Raw genomic sequence first — 14,770 nt, forward strand, 5'->3', positions numbered from 1 at the left:
GGCCTCTTCGGATGATGCGGACGACATATGTATACACGAACGACGCGAATGACCTAGCCTTAAGCAATGAAGCTGCAGACTTATGCTTAACAACCTCTACTCCTTTGTGTGGGCGAAGTGACACTTTTTTCTTTCAAATCCTCCAATCTTATGTGAAACGCTTTCGGGTGATCCAAGTAATCTCAAAATGTGGATCACATCAGCGAAAACTCAGACCTCTCGACCTAAATTCGGCCATAATTCACCAGCGACCAGCGCCTCCTTTGCAACTACCATGGGAGTTGAGTCGATGAGGACGAGTCTGGATCAAACTGCGAATGAAGATCCAGTTTCAGAGTTCGACTGACAGAAATTTGGCGAAATGATCGAAATCACGGCCAAACTGGTCGGAGGACCCACCTATTTTTCTGGTGAAATGATAGAATGTTGTATTACGTTCGGTAATCCCACAAATCCGAATCATCAGATATCCCAGAGTCACAGGTTGCGTGAACAATTTATATTTTAATCATCAGCACTGGCGTAAATCATAAAAATCTCCTTTTTATTACAGCGATGTTTTCGAAAGTCTTGCATGGGCAAGTGCACAAGTTCACTGTCAATGTTCTACCAATGGAAAGGATGTACACACAGAGAAACTAAATTCCATTCAGCTGGCAGCTGTCAATGCAGGTGAACATCTGCGTAATAAGCGTGGCACATAATCCAAAATTATGGTACATTTTACTAGAATTTTCTTGCAGACACAACATTTGCTCCGTGGCGACAAGATAATGGCCATGTTGTCTTGAATACGAAACCAAAAATATTGTTCTGCGATTTGAGATTGTTGCCAGGAGAGAGTGAAACTTGTACGTATTTCCACAAAATTTAAAAAACTCAAAGACATTGTCCAGCTCATTGTCAGTGGTGTATGAAAATCTTCACATTCGCATATTCCAGATATTTACAGAGAAAGAATACCGAGCGACGCTCCCCCAACTTACAGAGGCCAGGCAGTCAAGTATTCTTATAAAATAACTGTTGGAACTCAGAGAGTGAACTCTGCAATTAAACTGCTGAGAGTGCCATTCAGGGTTCTGTCTTTGAGAGAACTGCCCGATATAGCCCCATGTAATGACAGTGTCGATCTCAGCCCCAATAATCCATTCATGGAAACACGACAACGAGATACCCCATTGGATATGGCTATACAGACATTACAAAATATCACAGCACGCCGTAGTCCCAACTTTTACAATATAACAAATGGTCGAGGACGAGTGGTGAGGTTTTGTTTGTTTAAGAATTCTTACAAACTTGGAGAAGATATTGTGGGTACTTTTGATTTTTCGAGAGCCACTGTCTCTTGCACCCAAGTATCCGTAGCACTGCAGTCTGAGGAACACGTATCGGATGATTACAGAAGAGCGAGATCATCGCCCGCTCTCATTAGCTATAACAAACACCACGAGGTTTGCCTTGGATTAAAATACTCACAACTGGTGTTGCCTATTCCACTCCACGTTACACCTGATTTTACAACAGACTTGGTCACACTAAAATGGCGATTGCACTTCGAATTCGTAACCACAGTCAAATCAGTTGAAATGCCTGACGAAAAAACTTCTGACTGGCAGGGACCGGCTAGCCTCAACATTGAAACCATGGTTTGGGATTTGCCGTTACGGCTTCATCCGACAACCACGCCTCCTAACACATCCCAGCAAACAAAATACCATACTGTCATATAGTAGAACGAGGTACGAGCAAGGAAATAGCACGACAGAAAATTGAAAGCAGAAAGTTATTCTTTGTAATGTAAATAGAATAGATATATTACTTCATACGAATACAGAAAAGGGCTATTTAAATATTGAGTTGCCTGGCAAAAAATGCGGGGAGAATAGACTTTCCTTTAGTAAAGAGGAACTGCTTTAATTTTTCTGAAAGCGTTAATGGAATCGCTTGCTGCCAGTATCCATTTCTGTGTCGTTTTGCACGTTTTTGTGCCTCTACCAATGACCGGTAATAGGCCAAGGTTTTTTTATCTTTTGATAGTTCAGGATTTGACTCATGTACCATTCCAAAGCCCACTTGAACCAATTCTTTGCCAATATCAAGATTGTTCTGAAAATAAATCACAGGATGAGTTAAAAGTTCAATACAAAGTGCAAAGAAAAGTAGACATCTCACTGATATTAATCCCTCACCTCATTCGTTTGGATTAATGATACCCTGGATTCAACGGCATCTGTTTTTTTTATCAACGGTATGAAAATTATCCTTTTTCCCCTCAATACACTTTGGAGCCAATTAATGCCTGGTAATAGAGAAAAAATCTGTAGTTTGTCGACAACTTTGCCAACATTGAAACTACCATGCAGAATCTAAAGTATAGGTAAGATAAGATTGACTATTCAGGATTACCATTAGCTGTGACATCAACATTTGCTATCTTAATTGGTAACTCTTTGGTCTTTCCAAATCGTGGTAACGGTATGAGAGGCACAGTTTCAACCATTATGAAGGGACCTTGGCTGTTGGGTTCGATCCGTAAAACATTTGCAGGCACTGGAACTTTAGATTTTAAAAATCGATTGGGTATGTCCGACGGCTTTGCAAATGTTGCAAACTGTTGAACAAGAAATGTAATTATCACTACAGGATACCTGACAGAGCTCTGGCTAGTGCCGTACTTACAGGTCTGATGCGGCGTAGTGCTATGAGAAGGCCGATTCCCGTGGCCCCATAAAGCAATATCTAAAACACGAGCACGGCATAAAGTATGAGCATTACGATGGACCTTGAAGTAATATTGGAGCTAATGAATACTTGAGTGCCACGAAAATCTCGACCCTCTTCATATTCATAAATCCGTTCTTCTAGATCGCTGTAATTTCTCTGGGACATAGCTCAAAGACCAAGTTATTTTGCAAGACCTAGAATTATCAGGACAGTGCGATGGTCTCCTCTGTCACCTCTCGCTACTTTCTGTCGTAGATTCTTTTAAAAATACGACGCTGACTCATCTATAATATTGCAAAATCCACACAAGTATCGTCGTTATTATTTCTGTGACACCGTTGTTTTTTGTAGAAATAGGAAAAGCAGCAGCATGATAAATCCACAGCTACCCACCACCTACCCCTTAGAGGCTTATCCACAGTCAATGTCAAGATATCGATCTCTTATCGCATGTATTATGAAAAAAATTATTATTTATACTACATTCACAAGTATAAAAAAGTAGGTAACCCAATATTTTCCGAAAAATTCGTTGTAAAGTACAATAGGTTATGAAAAAGCAGAGGTGACAGGCACCTCCCAGATGCAGCATGGAATTTCTTGCCTCTTCGGCGGGAAATTTTTAAAATGGGGCTGTGGAGGGGTCTCATGCTTTTCTAGAAAGATCACTTTATGCGTATAGCAATCACAGGAACCAATAGTTCCAAAAAATAGTACTTGTCATCACGATCCACTTTGGGGAGGAGAGACTTTTGTATCGAATATGCGTTCTTAATGAAAAATAAAATCAGAAAATGATTCGATGACATTTTCCCCTGTGGAGGAGCGTAAGTTGCGGACTATTTCCTGACTTTTCTCGACTCACGGAATTCCCTGAAGATTCCCGGTTTTCCCGGTCTGTCGCCACCCTATTTGTTATCAACTGTTATCAACTTAATCAGCACTACTTCAGGTACTTCTTATCGCACCGACCACACGGATTAAGGGGTATGGGGTATATATAAAGGGAGACGCAACCGTTAATAAAAATAGTCGAGTAGGTAATTATTAACGGTGATCACGTAGAATATCAGGGATAAAAATAATTCTCAAACACGTCCCTTTTAAAGCAATACCAAACAAGTGACACAGGCGTCTAATTTCAACACACATATATATTTGAAACAAGTAATAAATTAACATGCGGGTAATTGTTGGTCAATTAATGAATGCCTCTGTGTGGCTGATCGTGCTGAACATTCTTCAAGTTCTCGGGCACGGCATGGTAATGGATCCTGTAAACAGGGGTAGTATGTGGCGAAAAGGATACCCTACTCCGATAAACTACAATGACAACGCGAATTATTGCGGAGGATACGCGGTAGATCTCTTAATAGTTTGATAGATGTGACTGAGAGGGCTATAATGATTAATGATTTTGTCTATTCCCTAATAATTAGAAACAATGGATGACGAACGATGGTAAATGCGGAGTATGCGGAGACGATTATTCATCGAAGCGACCACGGGATAACGAAAATACGGGAAAATATGGGACCGGAATAGTCGTTGCTTCGTAAGTATAGTAATTACAAGTCTAATCTCTCGGAATTCAATAGCATGTATGAAAAACAATGATTCAGAATTACCCACGCAGGGCTCGAGTCTGCATTGATTGTAAAGATATGATATCGCAGTACGACTCATTGTCAGTTTGTCCTGGAGTATTGCTCGCAATCGGGGTAGCTGAGTCTACCCGTTGGTATTTATATCTATAGAACTGAAAAGAAGCAACGATAAACAGATTGGCACGATAATCGAAGTGAATTGTAAACACTTTTTTTAAATTTCCGACAGGTATAGAAGGGGATCCCAGGTGAACGTGACTCTGTTGATAACGGCTAACCATAAGGGGTACTTCAAATTTAACATTTGCGATCTCTCGGGGGCAAATGAAAAGGAAGTGGAGACGGAAGCTTGTTTCGACGCATATCCCCTCAGTTTGATCGACGGATCTGACAATTACAAGCTCGTCTCAGAGCGAACCGGACTTTTCCAGGTTCCTCTGAAGCTTCCGGATACGTTGGAGATTTGCGATAGATGCGTGCTGAGGTGGCATTATACCACCGGAAATAATTGGGGATTCTGCACCGACGAAAATGGTGTGGCCCAAGGATACGGGGCACTCGGATGCGGCCCCCAAGAAACGTTCAGAACATGCTCGGATATTTCAATTTTCTAGAGCCTGATACGTAACTTAATTTATCGTTAAATGTTATTATACATAGGTATGTATTTGTAGATACATAAAATGTGCGGTGAATTGCGACATGATACCGGATCCTGAAAATCATCCACCACATCAGGCATGGGCACCAATTTCGGTGTTGCAAGGCGATTTTCCCCGATACTGCGAATTCCCGGATGATGCTTCATGTCGTGCGGTAAATTTTTGACATTTCGTAATTGGCCATATCCATTTCGAAGATTTGTACGTACATATTTAATTACCACGGTGCTTCCCACGCGCGCGGATCCTCGACTTGACATAGTTTTCATTACGTATTCCACTTTCACGATATCTAATGATGGGTATATACCGACTCGAATGCAAAAATTAAGTAGAAATGACGAGTCTATAGAGTTGAATGAAAATCACGAGGTGAAAGATGATCAATAGTTGATAATAATAGGTGACTTAGAGAGGTTTTTCACCTCATTGTCTCGCCTGAGAATAAGATCCAGAGAGCGAAGAGATGCTGTATACATAGTACGTACATACGTATAAGAGAGCTGAAAAGTTATAAGAGAGCTTAATATTTGATAGGAGGTGGAAAGGTAAGGGAAGAAGTGGGGTAAGAAGAAGTTAAAGAAGGCGGAGTAGGAGAAAGAGGAGAGAGGAGAGAAGAGAGAAAAGAGAAGAGGAGCGAAGTGGAAGAAGGTCCTTTGCCTGCCGTTCACCGTTCACCGTTCACCGTTCACCCGGACAGTGCGTCTTTATACGTTCGTAATAGCCGGATTATAAAAATAAGACCGATTGCGAGTTGCGTTAAAATTAACATTGCCTTAGAATTTCGGGGGATTGTTGTTATCGCCATCGAACGAGTGTTCAGAACACATTGTTCGTAGAAGAAGTCTGTTACGCGACTCGTTCTATCTGAAATTTAGCTCCGTCTTGAATTCATTAACCTGGTAAAATTTCATCGAGACTGTCGGGCATACCTCTTCACCTCAAGACGTGTCTGCAAAAGTGCTTTTCCTCCACAGTGTGTGGATCGGTAACGACGTATCCGGAGATATCAAAATAGTAAAATAACGAAAATTGAACGGTCGATAAAAAAAAGCGAATACCGTGTCTAGTTGGAGTGCAGTGATAAAGGGAATATACAAAATATTAGATTAAAGCCAATAATGCGTGAAAGATGTATGCCATGAGTACCTGTTGTAGACGGTGGTTGTTGTTATCGATCATTGGATCAGCCATCATCGTCAGTATCGTAGCAGCTACCGACGACGGAAGCAATGACAAAATATCAGATCCTCCTCCCGTCGCAGGTGAGTTCAATGCTGCGGATAACCGCATAAGCGCGAGCAATGATTCAACACCGTTTCTTTTGGTTTTTACCGCGTCATCGCCACCGACATCCTCGTAGTGATTTTCGTTCTCTACGCGGATATGCGGGATGAGGTCACGCGCGTTATACCCATAAAAACATTGCTTCGAATATTGCGTAGCTGGAGGTGTGGGTATGTTAATGTATACCATATACATATATGTATAAGAATCGAATCACGGCACATTCTTCGGTATAATAACTCGTGTGCAGAAAGATACTGGGCAGGTCAGAGAATTTTCCCCCAGCTTGTACGTACGGCATAGGTAGACGAGTAGAGAGGTACGCGGGTATTTGTAATATGCATACGTATACGTATACAAATCGTGTCGTAAGCTGCACACATGCACACCGACATCAGGCAGGTATAGCGGAATCGGCAGCGGTATGAGCGGCGTATAATAATCCCAGGTATTCTTCAACGGGTATGTGGATACGCTACGTCTGTAACGCACACGGATACTATTCAGCTATGGTTTGAACCGTTAGCTATACCATCCATCGCCAGAGCTGCGGACCGTATTAACGCAGGTATTATATACCTGGGTATAGCTGGTGATTCTAATTTGCGGGGGTGCGACGAGAATTTCGATCAAACACAACGATTTCAATCGTTGCGTGTTCAACCCTTTGAGAAAAATTTTCTCAAAGGATCGCGGGGATTCAATTTTTCTGCGGTTCGATTTTCTCGTTCGAAATACTCGCGTGATGATCCGTGCCTAATATTCACTTGGAGTGATTGCGATAGGTTAGTTGGTCAAACGTCGATGACCTCATCGTACTCAGTTTTATCGCGGAGGATTTCAGCGCACGATGTTTAATGGCGCGGATAATTTCACCGGCTTCCGCCCCACCTTCTGGATATCGCTTTCTCTTATTTCATATTGTAGTTTATAGACTCGGGGCGACCTATATATTCACGTTCAAGGTCATACGCCTCAAGAACTGTACCCACATGCATACATTCATCGCGTACGAAGTTATTCGGTACTTACATACCTGGGTTGACAACTTTCGCCATATACCAGTTTGTATTGCTGGCAACATTCATACATATATATATATATACATGCTGAATTTGAAGAATAGTATCAAGCCCTTGAAGAGTGATATTTCGAACTGTCTTTCAGAGCTGATCAAGCCCAAAGTCGTTCCTAACGATGCAAAGGACATCCTCGGGGATCGGCCGATCTCATCCCCTGGCGATACGGTCGACGAGCTTTCTAAAAATGATAAAGTCGAATCGATTGAGGGAACGAAGAATGATAGTAGGGTGGTAGCCGATTTAGAGAAAAAGGCTCATTCTAAGGGTCGTGCCTTGCAAGGAAGCGACGTCGGGGTGTTCGCCGTACCGGATGGAATGAGCCACGGAAAGCCGGATGTAACGAAAAATTCGCTGCACGGTAACATAACGGACTTGAGTGACGTCAGCATGGATTACGATGACAAGGATATCGAAGGCGGCGAGTATTTGGCAATCGCGAGGAACGTCACGGAAGAAACGGGAACCACCTGCAGCTATGGAAATCAAACATTTTCACCGGGTGCCGTGATCAGGAGAGGATGTAGCGAGAAATGCGTTTGCGGAAAGGAGGGCAAAATTCAAGATTGCCAACCGATCGTCTGTTCGCATCCGTTTTTTCGAGCCGGCAGAGTGATAGAGGATCCCTTGTGCGGGGAAAAGTTGACACATGAAGAACCTTGTTGCGCCCTTCTCGTCTGTTCTCAATTAGATTCGGGTACGCCATTTTCCATCCATTTAATTATTCGTACATACAATTTCATTGTCTACGAGTCAATTTACCGATAATTTTTTGGATTTTCAGAACCTGAACCGGAAGAATTGTGCTACCTGGGAGACCAGACCGTTCAGAGAGGAGAGACCATCCAAGACGGATGCTCGAGAGTTTGCGTATGCGAGGCGCAGGGAGAACTCAAATGCCGACCGAGGTGTACAGAGGGTTCGGTATCCGATTCGATGACAACGATGTCCGGATCGAGGGCTACTCAACGAGACAAATGCGTACGGGTACCAGACCCTAAGGACTCGTGTTGCACGATCGTCCTTTGCGACGTCACCCTCGGTGATCACGAAATTAAATCCGACGCCTACGTGAACCTCACCAGGACAGAGGCGATAAATTCGACAGCCGTTAGACTCACTTTTTCCAACAATCTGACCTCCGATCAACTCGTTACGGTCGAAATGTCGACGGATAATCTCATCTGGAAGGAAGTAAAAGTCGGCAAAGGTGTGTTATTATTTCTACGACTCCCTCGAACAGTGCTAAACGTAAGAAATATCTAATTGTGATAACGAATATCCTCAGATGGCGTGATAGGAGGTTTGGCACCGTCTTCCACCTACTACATTCGGATGCACGGAGACACGGACGGAGTCAATCGTCTGGAAGAAATGCGAGTAACGCTTCCCGAAGCGGCTAAAAACGGCTCGGTGTCCACCGCGTCGACTTCATCTTCGATGAACGCGACGCCATCGTCTCTCCAAAATCTCGACGACGCGGTCTGCTTTCACCGTGGGAAGTCTTACAAAATCGACGCCGAGTGGTACGACGAGTGCATATCATTTTGCACGTGCAGTCGCCCCGGTGTCGGCGTAGCACCGACGACGGAATGCGCTACGATCGAGTGCCCGACGGATTTCGGACTGGACGTTCTGGACCCTCATTGTCTCGACTGGGAGATGGTCCCCGCTGATTTCGTGCCTGTTGCGCCGCGCTGTTGTCCTCAGGAAGTGAGATGTAGAAACAACGGTTCGTGTCTCTACGAGGGTTCGATGTACAACAACTGGAGCGAAATACCAACTAACGTTACCGGTTGCGAGAAACGCTGCTATTGCGAAATGGGGAATGTCTCGTGCCAGGCGGCTTGTCCTCCGGTTCCGGCATTGCCACCGGCCAATCTCCTCTGTCCACCGGCACATGCGGTCTTGACGCACCTTCCCGAGGACGATTGCTGTTTGTACTGGGGTTGCGGCAATCCGGCGAACGGTTCTTCCTTACCCGCGACGATCGGTGAGTTGTTCAGGCTTCGATCTGGTTCTCTCCTCATTCGTCCGTGTCCTCCTAGTCCCTAATTCTTAGCACGTTAGAAGCATGGGTGCACGTGGCGTTGTATTGCGATCGTTGAATATGGTGTAGAGTTTTTCTATTGACCGACAATAAGCGATGAACGGATCTTCGGATTACCGGTTATGGACTTTATACTTATTGCAGGGAGGAACGTAACGTCAAGATTTCCAGGACCGTTAGCCTCAGATTTAATTGATCAGCTGCAGTCGATTGACGATAACAGAAAAATGACCGCTCAGGGGTCGGGGCATCGGTACGGAACGGTACCCGGTCGAGGGGCATACGATCCCGAACGTCTGAATATCGACGCAAAATTGAAACCTGACGAGACCGACCGCGAAAACGGACAACTTCACTACCCGATGGACCCTGGGCATCCGACGACGACGACGACGACGACGACGACGACGAAAACCACGACGGTCAAGACCACCCCGCCACCGTACTACGGACCCTACGATCCGAATTACAAACCTACCGAACCTTTGATCGAAAACGTCTTCCGACTGACTCCGAATGAGTACGCACAGAAACCGAAAACCGAACCAAAGAAATCTCACGAGACCGGTAAGCCCGTCGGACCGACGAAAGACACCGTCCTCGCAAACGCGGACGTGTTAAGATTCGACTCGATGCCGATAACGGAGAAAAAGCCATCGGCGAATTCCTCGTCGCATTACGCAACGGAACCTGCTTTCACCCCCGCTATCCCGTTCTACCGTTACAATCACTCGTTCGCTAATCCCGATGAGGATCGCAAAGCGTTCGCACCCCAAAACGGGGGTGAAAACGTCGCGGCCGTCCCCCACTTCCGGTATCACACCGAATACGACCAAATTCACCGAGTGGTCGGCCCTACGGGGCAGCTGATCGAAGATCAGAATACGATCGCGCCTGTAGATCGTAAAAAAGTTAACATAAATCCGCAAGCTCCGAACAAACCGTCCGATCAAGCGTATGCTTTTGGCGGTTCTATTAGACCACCGCAAGTCATCGGAGGTCAAGAAAACAATCACGGAATTCCCGACGAACTTTATCACCTAATAAACCTACAACATCCCGGTTTGATCCGCCTCGAAGAAGATACTCAGGGGATTTACGATCACGGAGAAATCGTTGATCAGGGATCATCGCACCTGCCCCCGGAGTACCACGACCACCGATTGCATCCCGGCGGAGTCGCGGGATCGAAAAATTACGGGGATCAACCGAGCAACGGTTATTTGCAGATTCATCGTGATTCGGCAGCCGAGTTGCCGCTCGGAGTTCACCAGCAAATACAAGATCTGTTGATGCACGTTGGGAACAAAGATCCGAATCCGGGACCATTTATACGTTACCCTCCGCATCAAGAAACGACAAACAGACCGAATCGCGTTATCGTACCCCAACTAGTACTACCGCACAATCCCCAAACGCAGCCCACGCGACTGAATCATCCGTTCCCAGGGGATATGACGACAAATCCTACGTTTCATGATCTCCATACGTTGACAGCAGGTGTGTTACGGAAAACAGAGAATTTAAAAAACAACTCAGAGCACGTCATCCCCCTCCCTCCCGCCCCATACTCGCCTCGATGTTTAAGATTTATCGATACACGCAAATACCCGTCACGGGGTGACCTATGTAAATGCGGTTCCAAGTAGTCCTGTTGATTTTCAGGTCTGGATCACGGCCTTCCTCTCGGATTCCCGATACACGGCGGTCACGGAGTTCAGTCATCTTCGGACCAGGTCACGGTTCGAATTCTGGAAGCGATAGCCGACGACCGCGTCAGACTCGTTTTCACGGTTCCCCGTGTCCTGGTCGGACTCCACGGAAGGGTTCAAGTACGATACACGAGCGATCGTAACAAGTGCGTGACGAAATTATCCGAGCAATTATCACGAGGCACGCGACGTAACGCGGCAACATTGACGAGTTTTATTTTCGACAGGAATTCGGACCCTTCGACGTGGAAGTCGCAGGTGTTCGCGCCACCCGACGATTTGATAGCGACGCCGCAACTCGAGTTCGAATTGGGCGGCCTGAGACCGTCGACGGTCTACAGAGTCATGGTGACGGTGAAGCTTCGCGATCTTGCGAACAGTCCGTCGAGCGAAATAAGGGAAGTCACGACGTTCGAGGCGTCGGAACCGGAGGTAACGCTTCCGCCCCAGGTACCAACGGATGCCGAACTAGTCGTCACCGAAACTAATTCGACGTGGGCGAACGTGATGTGGAAGAAATTCACCGAATACGAACTGCAGTTCATAGACGGCGTACAATTGAGGTACAAAGAAATCGAGGGTAAAGTTTACGCCGCAACGCCGCTCATTCACAGAGCGGTGACCAGCTACGTTATAGAAAATTTGAAACCCGATGTCACATACGAAGTCGGTATTTATTTCATACCGTTCCCTGGACAGCCAACGGAACTCGTGAGCGAAAGAACGGTGCGTATCGACATTTTTCACAGATATTTCAACGAAACGAAAGTATAACGATTAAATTTTCAATCGGCGCAGCTCAATTTCACAACGAGCTCGGAACCGGATCCGTATTCCTTCGCCATAAAAGTGGAGATCAAGGGGATAAAAGCAACGGAAGTCGAGGTCGCGTGGAAGGGTGTTCCGTACCCCGAGGATAAATACGTGAATATATACAGAGCGATCTATCAGAGCGACACGGGGAAGGAGGATACCTCGACGTTCAAAATAGCCAAGAGAGATTCACCTGACAGAACGATAATCGGTGACCTGAAACCAGGAACACGATATCGCCTGTGGATCGAAGTTTACCTGACAAACGGAAGAATAAAAAAGAGCAACGTCCAAGATTTCGTCACGAAACCCGGAGTGCCGACGTCCGCTGGTGTCGTTCAAGGTAATCGGTGCAGATTTATCGCGCACACGTTCGTTGAATCGATTTATTCGCCAAAATTTTTATAATCGGGGTATATTCATTTTGGGGTTTTAGGAAAATCGGATAACCAGGTGCCGCAACACGAAGGTGATTATTACGGCCCGCTGGTAATCGTGGCGATCGTTGCGTCGTTGGCTATATTATCCACGTTGATATTGCTAATGCTGCTTATGAAACGAAGGACGAGCAGCAAAGCGGATATTTCACCTAGAAAAACGACGTCCGCCTACGACAATCCCTCCTACAAGGTAGAAATACAACAAGAAACCATGGGTAATCAATTTTACGTATAACGATTCTTCTGAATTAAATTTTTTCCCCAACTTCGAAAGCCCTCTTAAAAAATTCACGTTATCTTACGGTGGGGGAAAAAAATAGCAACCTACTGAAAAAATAAATTTACCAAATCTGATTGCAGACTTGTGAGGGTGTAACAACGATAGCGAGCCACCGGAAATCAGTAGAAAATCCGGGAATATGTGAATACTCCCCTTCGCACAACAATAATGACGATGACGATCATCGCGATTCGAAGCAAGGAGAAGGATAATCAATGTATTATAACCTTACGACCTTCGCCGCGATGGTCTTCCCAGCGTCGCGTTAATTTATTGGACTTGGATCCAGCGATCTTTACATCATACCATAGATATATCGATCATACGTATATTTATTTATTTCTGTTGTCGCGCAACGTCCGATTTGTTGTAGAGAGCATTCAGGGAGTACCAAGTCGGATGTTCGGAATGCAGCTTCAAATTGTTTTATCTTCATGTTATTTGATAGTGATAACCCAACAATTGTATATATTACACGTAGAGAGTTACATTATTATTATTATTATTATTATTATTATTATTATTATTATTATTATCATCATCATCATTATAAATGAATGTATTATTATAAACAAATAAGGCATGTATATCTTTAACATCGAGTGTCGAATAAAAAAAGACGTTTCGTGTAGATCAATCCCCCGTTCCGTGCCCCCCAAATCTCTGATACAAGTAATGCGATCTCGAATGCGATTATATACATATTAAAATCGCATCTGAATAATTAAAAAAGTTTCTTCAGAGTAGCCTCGAGGTCGTTCGGAGGTGTTGTAGGTGAAAACCGATCAACTGGTTGTCCGTTCTTGTCAATGATGAATTTGGTAAAGTTCCACTTTATCGCGTTGCCAAGAAATCCTCCCTGCTTTTCTTTGAGCCACTTCCAGAAGGGATGAGCGTCTGGCCCGTTGACCTTGATCTTTTCAAACATGTCGAACTCCACTTTGTACTTCTTAGCAAAATTTGCGATATCTTTCGACGAGCCTGGTTCTTGTCCGTAGAATTGATCGCATGGGAATGCGAGAATTCTGAGTTGTTCATCTTTGTACTTATCGTACAGCTCTACTAGCTGCGCATAATTGCTATCCGTCAAACCGCACTCACTGGCGACGTTTACGACGATGGTTACATGGCCCTTGTAAACGGAAAAATCAACGTCGTGTCCATTTATATCCCTAGCGCTGAAATCGTACATCGAGTTGGCGCTTTTCCAATCTCTGACCTGATCGAATAAATTGTTGATCGGTGATCCTTTGAGTTCGTCGGAACCGGCACATGTTTCATCGTTACCCTCATTCCGTACGCACGTCGATGTCTCGGCGACAACGTGATTGAAGTCAACGTATAAAAATAGTGAGATAATCAGAGATAATAGGAATCGTGGTAAGTTGCATCGCATGATGACTTCTTGATTTTGACAACTCACATGTAACGGTGGGCAGGCGACTAACGCAATTGAAGATTGTGAGACGGGTGTGCATAAGAGGCGCATGCGTTGATCTCTTTTAATGATGGGACCGTTGACTGTAGATAGAATGGGACTTACCATTCATCATTTCCATTCGCACGATTGACTTGTAAATCAATTTGCATATGAATGCATGCACGTAATATCCTACTCACCATTCGTCCTTGGATGAATTGCATAATTCAAATCTCGTAGAAGTCAACGTCGTACGTCTTTTCACTTGTGAGCCATAACCACATAACTGTCGGTTGGCAACACTCGAATTTTTCCATTATACTTCTCGTCCATTCTTGACATTTTTTCCCATCGATACATCCAATTCTTGTCACCTTAGAGCATATGTTGTCACACAATAATATGATACATGTGACGGTACACAACACGACATGCCTACGAGCGAGCACGAACCTTGCTGGAGTCAGAGTTATCACCAGCGTAGGCGTCTTGTTGTCAGATGTCACCTGTGAGGGCTGATTCGATTGCAGATTTCGACAGTTGATCGTTCGATATCTACACTACTAATCAATTAACGCTGCGGTTGAATGTTTGACGTTTGGCCCAACGATTAATTTTTGCTTATTGTTCCGGAAGGCCAGACGAATAATTTTTGCTGATCATTTCGGATAGCCAGTTAGTGTTAGATGGAAA

At 44.7% G+C, this 14,770-nt stretch overlaps 5 protein-coding genes across 10 annotated transcripts; 3 read left to right on the plus strand and 2 right to left on the minus strand.

Moving 5' to 3' along the window:
• Positions 1-7: 7 nt before the first annotated feature.
• LOC105685349 (RAB6A-GEF complex partner protein 2) lies at positions 8-1,873 on the plus strand. Its single transcript, XM_012399334.3, has 4 exons — positions 8-483; positions 554-672; positions 744-851; positions 943-1,873. Exons 1-4 carry the CDS (start codon positions 362-364, stop codon positions 1,731-1,733), a joined length of 1,140 nt encoding a protein of 379 aa, XP_012254757.1. The 5' UTR covers positions 8-361; the 3' UTR covers positions 1,734-1,873.
• LOC105685350 lies at positions 1,790-6,295 on the minus strand. Of its 2 annotated transcripts, none has more exons than XM_048651669.1 (6): positions 6,146-6,295; positions 2,815-3,011; positions 2,683-2,742; positions 2,410-2,614; positions 2,193-2,302; positions 1,790-2,109 (listed from the first exon to the last, which is right to left on the minus strand). In XM_048651669.1, the coding sequence occupies exons 2-6, from the start codon at positions 2,890-2,892 to the stop codon at positions 1,849-1,851; spliced, it is 714 nt and encodes a 237-aa protein (XP_048507626.1). In that variant the 5' UTR covers positions 2,893-3,011; positions 6,146-6,295; the 3' UTR covers positions 1,790-1,848. The 2 variants fall into 2 exon arrangements, with proteins under 2 accessions (XP_048507626.1, XP_012254759.2); XM_012399336.3 differs by lacking the exon at positions 6,146-6,295 and adding an exon at positions 3,128-3,394.
• Positions 3,764-5,035, plus strand: LOC105685357. The gene is made up of 3 exons (XM_012399348.3): positions 3,764-4,087; positions 4,167-4,282; positions 4,564-5,035. Exons 1-3 carry the CDS (start codon positions 3,908-3,910, stop codon positions 4,946-4,948), a joined length of 681 nt encoding a protein of 226 aa, XP_012254771.2. The 5' UTR covers positions 3,764-3,907; the 3' UTR covers positions 4,949-5,035.
• LOC105685284 (putative epidermal cell surface receptor) lies at positions 5,012-13,288 on the plus strand. 4 transcript variants are annotated; one of them, XM_048651621.1, is made up of 10 exons: positions 5,012-5,150; positions 7,451-8,059; positions 8,147-8,572; positions 8,651-9,355; positions 9,557-10,912; positions 11,078-11,270; positions 11,352-11,850; positions 11,923-12,280; positions 12,374-12,567; positions 12,738-13,288. In XM_048651621.1, exons 1-10 carry the CDS (start codon positions 5,141-5,143, stop codon positions 12,867-12,869), a joined length of 4,482 nt encoding a protein of 1,493 aa, XP_048507578.1. In that variant the 5' UTR covers positions 5,012-5,140; the 3' UTR covers positions 12,870-13,288. The 4 variants fall into 4 exon arrangements, with proteins under 4 accessions (XP_048507578.1, XP_048507579.1, XP_048507577.1 ...); XM_048651622.1 differs by lacking the exon at positions 5,012-5,150 and adding an exon at positions 5,397-5,695; XM_048651620.1 differs by lacking the exon at positions 5,012-5,150 and adding an exon at positions 5,397-6,261 and having other exon boundaries at positions 12,374-12,592; positions 12,738-12,866.
• On the minus strand, positions 12,878-14,645 carry LOC105685353 (probable phospholipid hydroperoxide glutathione peroxidase). 2 transcript variants are annotated; one of them, XM_048651667.1, is made up of 2 exons: positions 14,278-14,645; positions 12,878-14,178 (listed from the first exon to the last, which is right to left on the minus strand). In XM_048651667.1, the coding sequence occupies exon 2, from the start codon at positions 14,144-14,146 to the stop codon at positions 13,382-13,384; it is 765 nt and encodes a 254-aa protein (XP_048507624.1). In that variant the 5' UTR covers positions 14,147-14,178; positions 14,278-14,645; the 3' UTR covers positions 12,878-13,381. The 2 variants fall into 2 exon arrangements, with proteins under 2 accessions (XP_048507624.1, XP_012254765.2); XM_012399342.3 differs by having other exon boundaries at positions 12,878-14,645.
• Positions 14,646-14,770: the final 125 nt, after the last annotated feature.

The sequence above is a fragment of the Athalia rosae genome, chromosome 3 (assembly GCF_917208135.1).
Source record: "Athalia rosae chromosome 3, iyAthRosa1.1, whole genome shotgun sequence".
NCBI lineage: Eukaryota > Metazoa > Arthropoda > Insecta > Hymenoptera > Athaliidae > Athalia > Athalia rosae.

Coding starts and splice junctions, on each gene's coding strand:
- LOC105685349 (XM_012399334.3), top strand. CDS start 362: ATGATCGAAATCACGGCCAAACTGGTCGGAGGACCCACCTATTTTTCT. Junction 484..553: donor CAGATATCCCAGAGTCACAG/GTTGCGTGAACA, acceptor TTTTTATTACAG/CGATGTTTTCGAAAGTCTTG. Junction 852..942: donor GCCAGGAGAGAGTGAAACTT/GTACGTATTTCC, acceptor CGCATATTCCAG/ATATTTACAGAGAAAGAATA.
- LOC105685350 (XM_048651669.1), bottom strand. CDS start 2,892: ATGTCCCAGAGAAATTACAGCGATCTAGAAGAACGGATTTATGAATAT. Junction 2,743..2,814: donor GAGATTTTCGTGGCACTCAA/GTATTCATTAGC, acceptor CTCGTGTTTTAG/ATATTGCTTTATGGGGCCAC. Junction 2,110..2,192: donor CATTAATCCAAACGAATGAG/GTGAGGGATTAA, acceptor ATTTATTTTCAG/AACAATCTTGATATTGGCAA.
- LOC105685357 (XM_012399348.3), top strand. CDS start 3,908: ATGCGGGTAATTGTTGGTCAATTAATGAATGCCTCTGTGTGGCTGATC. Junction 4,088..4,166: donor ATTATTGCGGAGGATACGCG/GTAGATCTCTTA, acceptor CCTAATAATTAG/AAACAATGGATGACGAACGA. Junction 4,283..4,563: donor ACCGGAATAGTCGTTGCTTC/GTAAGTATAGTA, acceptor AATTTCCGACAG/GTATAGAAGGGGATCCCAGG.
- LOC105685284 (XM_020852161.2), top strand. CDS start 6,129: ATGTATGCCATGAGTACCTGTTGTAGACGGTGGTTGTTGTTATCGATC. Junction 6,262..7,450: donor AGATCCTCCTCCCGTCGCAG/GTGAGTTCAATG, acceptor ACTGTCTTTCAG/AGCTGATCAAGCCCAAAGTC. Junction 12,568..12,737: donor ACGACAATCCCTCCTACAAG/GTAGAAATACAA, acceptor ATCTGATTGCAG/ACTTGTGAGGGTGTAACAAC.
- LOC105685353 (XM_012399342.3), bottom strand. CDS start 14,203: ATGGTAAGTCCCATTCTATCTACAGTCAACGGTCCCATCATTAAAAGA.